The sequence below is a fragment of the Polistes canadensis genome, unplaced genomic scaffold (genome assembly GCF_001313835.1).
Source record: "Polistes canadensis isolate GaletaPanama2010 unplaced genomic scaffold, ASM131383v1 scaffold_530, whole genome shotgun sequence".
Taxonomy (NCBI): domain Eukaryota; kingdom Metazoa; phylum Arthropoda; class Insecta; order Hymenoptera; family Vespidae; genus Polistes; species Polistes canadensis.
The window spans coordinates 12,330-15,983 of NW_014570077.1; the positions used below are offsets into that span (position 1 = coordinate 12,330).

Here is a 3,654-nt window from a genome sequence, read left to right on the forward strand (position 1 = left end):
TGCTATTCCAGCATTAGTTGCGGGGGACTTTAATGCCCTGTTCCCAAGATGGGATCCGGAAGGCAGAAGTAACCCAAGGGGCCAGTTACTCTGTATGTAGGCCAATAGGTTAAACCTAGGCCTGGCTAATCAGGTTGGTCACCCCACGTGCGTTCGACTGCTAGGGTCGAGCGTTGTAGACCTTACGTGGGGGTCTATAGCGGCTAGTGTCCGCTTAACGGATTGGAAGATGGATGAGGCTGAGTCCCTTTCGGACCACTTATATGTTATATTTAAGTATATGCACGAGGCTGCAGGATTCCGAAGCCTTCGCTCTAGGAATGAAATATTCCCTAAATGGGACGCGAGGGCTGTGAGAGAGTACAGGCTTGCGGCAGCCCTTATCTCCAGTGAGTGGATACGAGACGATAGTGACAATGTGCGGGACTTGGTGAAGTGGGTAAACAATACTCTCCTCACTTCGTGCGATATGTCCATGTCAAGGGTGAGGATAACGGCGGACAGGGGTCGTGTGGTGCTATTGTGGTCGTGGGAAATTGCACTACTGCGGGGGACGGCTACAACGGCAAGAAGACGTTATTTAAGGGCCAGAASAGGTGGTGATCCGGTCAGGATTAGGGAGTGTTTGGAGGACAGGAGAGAGAAAAGAAAAAATCTAGTCCGTGCCATAAGGAGGGCCAAGGCCTTAGCTTGGAGGGATTTTATTGCAACGATTGAAGATGATCCTTRAGGGAGACCCTACAGGCTGGTTATGGGTAAATTAAGGGCTCGTRGTGTTCCTCTGACTGAGGCATTGGATCCTCATTTATTGGAAAGGATTGTGGCGACGCTGTTTCCGGAGGGCGGAAGATCAATTGCCCTAAATGTTGAGGTGGGAGATGCGGAAGAATTAGTCGTCACAATTGGGGAAGTACATAAGGTTGCGAAAAGAATTAACCTTGGGAGACCACCGGGTCCTGACGGGATCCCTGGCCTAGTGGTGAAGAGAGCGGCAACACATTGTGGTCAAAGTTTGGTAGAGTGTTTCACCATGTTGCTAAGAAGTGGAGTCTTCCTACAGGTGTGAAAGAGGGCAAGACTTGTGTTGCTAAAGAAGAAGCATGATGGTGATGATAGTGCGCCCAATGCATACAGACCCATATGCCTGCTGGACGAGGTGGGGAAGCTCTTCGAAAGGGTTGTTGTCTCCAGGGTGAGCGAGTTTCTCGATTGTGGAAATATTCTTTCTCTACGTCAACATGGTTTCAGGGTGGGACATTCTACCCTCGGAGCCATTAGGAAGTGAAAGATTAAATACAGAAGTGCGCGAGTAATGGACGGGTTGGAGTGCTGACTTTACTGGATATCAGCAATGCGTTCAACTCGCTCCCTTATGAGACGGTGATAGAGTCAATGGTGGGAAGTGGCTTCCCCACCTATCTTGTAAATATCATTAAAGATTATTTTCGTGACCGGCTCCTGTCCTTCATCGGAAGGCAGGGCACTGTATACAATGTTAGTGTGATGTGTGGGGTTCCGCAGGGCTCTGTCCAAGGCCCCACACTTTGGAATATTGCGTATGATAGGGTCCTCCGAGTTTCGCTGCCGGGGGGGTCTCGTGTGGTTTGCTATGCTGATGACACGGCCCTCCTTTCAGCATAGCGGGATCTGTCTTGCGCAATATCAACGGCTGAAAAGGATCTCGAGGTCCTTGTGAATGAGATTGAGGGATTAGGCCTAAAAGTGGCGCTGCAAAAAACGGAGGCAATGGCCTTCCCTGCCTCTGCCTTACGCAGACGCAGGATTGCTCCTCCCCCTGTGAATAGATACAGGGGGGTTTGTGTTGTAGTGAAGCCCAGTGTGAAATACCTGGGCATAGTTTTAGATTCAAGTATGTAATTTAGGCCCCCCTTTAGGGCTTAAATCCCGAAAGCGGAAGGGATCCTTCAATCTATTGGGAGAATCCTTCCGAATCTCCACGGGCCGAGGGAGAAGAAGCGGCGTCTCTACAGTAGCGTGATCAACTCCGTGTTCCTTTATGGTGCTCCGGTGTGGTAACGCGCTGTTGTGGAAGATCAGAGGATCATGAGGGCTGTTCGAGCCTTGCAAAGAAGGGTAGCGATCGGGGTGTGTTGCGCCTATAGGACGGTTTCCTTTCATGCGGCAATGATGTTTGCGGGAGTCATTCCCCTTGACCATTTGGCGTCGCGACTGGCGGAAGTGTATGTACACTTTAAGAATGCAGAGGGATCTGTCTCTCCAGATATTAGGGCGGCACTGGACGCTTTTGCCAGGATGGGGGTGATTGCCGCATGGAAGGAGGAGGAGATCAGGTTATTAGAAGTTACAGGAGAGACAGGGTTGCGGGTTAGGGCCGCCATTGCTGACAGGTTGGATGAGTTTGTTGGGAGGCCGTACTCCATAGGTACGACCTTCTACACCACTCAGCTGATGACTGGCCATAGCTGCTTTCCCGCGTACCTGTATGGAATCAGAAGAACAGACTCCCCGCGGTGCTTTTATTGCGAAGCGGATAGAGACGATGCGGAACACACTCTGATCGAATGCCCAGCGTAGTCGAATGCAAGGGATTCCTTGGTCAGAGAGTTAGGGAGGGTGCAACTTACCCTTCCAGGGATAGTCAGGTTGTCCCTGAATACCTCGGGGGCGTAGTTGGCATTCCAGTCCTTTTCAGGACTTGTGATGAAGGCCAAGAAAGACGCAGAGAGAGAGAGAGAGAGCGAGTTTTTCTCAATAAGAGAAGAGTGTGTGCGAGGTCGCAAAGGAGAGTAGCACCTAGGCGGCCCCCCCCGGGCGAGGCTTCGGGCAGCTTTGGCGGCGCCTGACCTGGTCTAGTGCGTCACTTCCCCTGTATAAGAGAAGTATGAGCATGCTGATGCATGGGATGAGTGAGCCCGACTAGTGCATCCTGGGATGGATAGTCGGGTATGTACATATATATAAATATGTAGTATAAGTAGTAGTTAATTAGTTAATAGTTAGTTAATTAGTTTGTTTCTTATTGAATAAGGTATGAGTGATGCGTAAATGAGGATAAGAGTATGGCGAACCGGCCAGGCTCATCGGAATGAAAGAGTAGGTGTGTTTGTAATGTGATCAATATCACGGATCCGTTTCCTTTTGTTCAACGAGTGAATGTTTTGCACCAGGTGGGTTTTTAGTCGGTAAAAATCCGACACTTCCTTGGGTACCGGGCCCAAGGAGCCTATTAAAGGTTTTCCCCCTGACGAAAAAAAAAAAAAAAAAAGGGTTGCGTCAGGGTTAGAACGTAAGGGTTGCTTTAGGTTTGGAAAATCGGGGTTGCTTTAGGGATGCGTCAGGTTTAAAACGTTTGGGTAGCTTTAAAGATGCGTCAGGTTTGGAACGTCAGTGTCGCTTTTGGGATGCGTCAGGGTTGGAACGTCAGGGATGCTTTAGAGAATTGTCAGGGTTGGAACGTCGGGATTGCTTAAGGGATGCGTCAGAGTTGGAACGTCAAGGTTGCTTTAGGGATACGTCAGGGTGGGAACGCTGAAGATGCTTTAGGGATGCGTCAGGGTTAGAACGTCGGGGTTGCTTTAGCGATGCCTCAGGGTGGGAACGTCAGGGACTTTACGGATGCGTCAGTTTTGAAACATCGAGGTTGCTTTAGAGATGCGTCAGGGTTAGAACGTC

At 50.0% G+C, this 3,654-nt stretch overlaps 1 protein-coding gene across 1 annotated transcript; it reads left to right on the forward strand.

Moving 5' to 3' along the window:
- The first annotated feature begins 229 nt into the window (after positions 1–229).
- LOC106792662 lies at positions 230–1,066 on the forward strand. The gene is given in 1 exon segment (XM_014759158.1): positions 230–1,066. A coding segment is annotated over 1 exon segment (837 nt).
- The last annotated feature ends 2,588 nt before the right edge of the window (positions 1,067–3,654 follow it).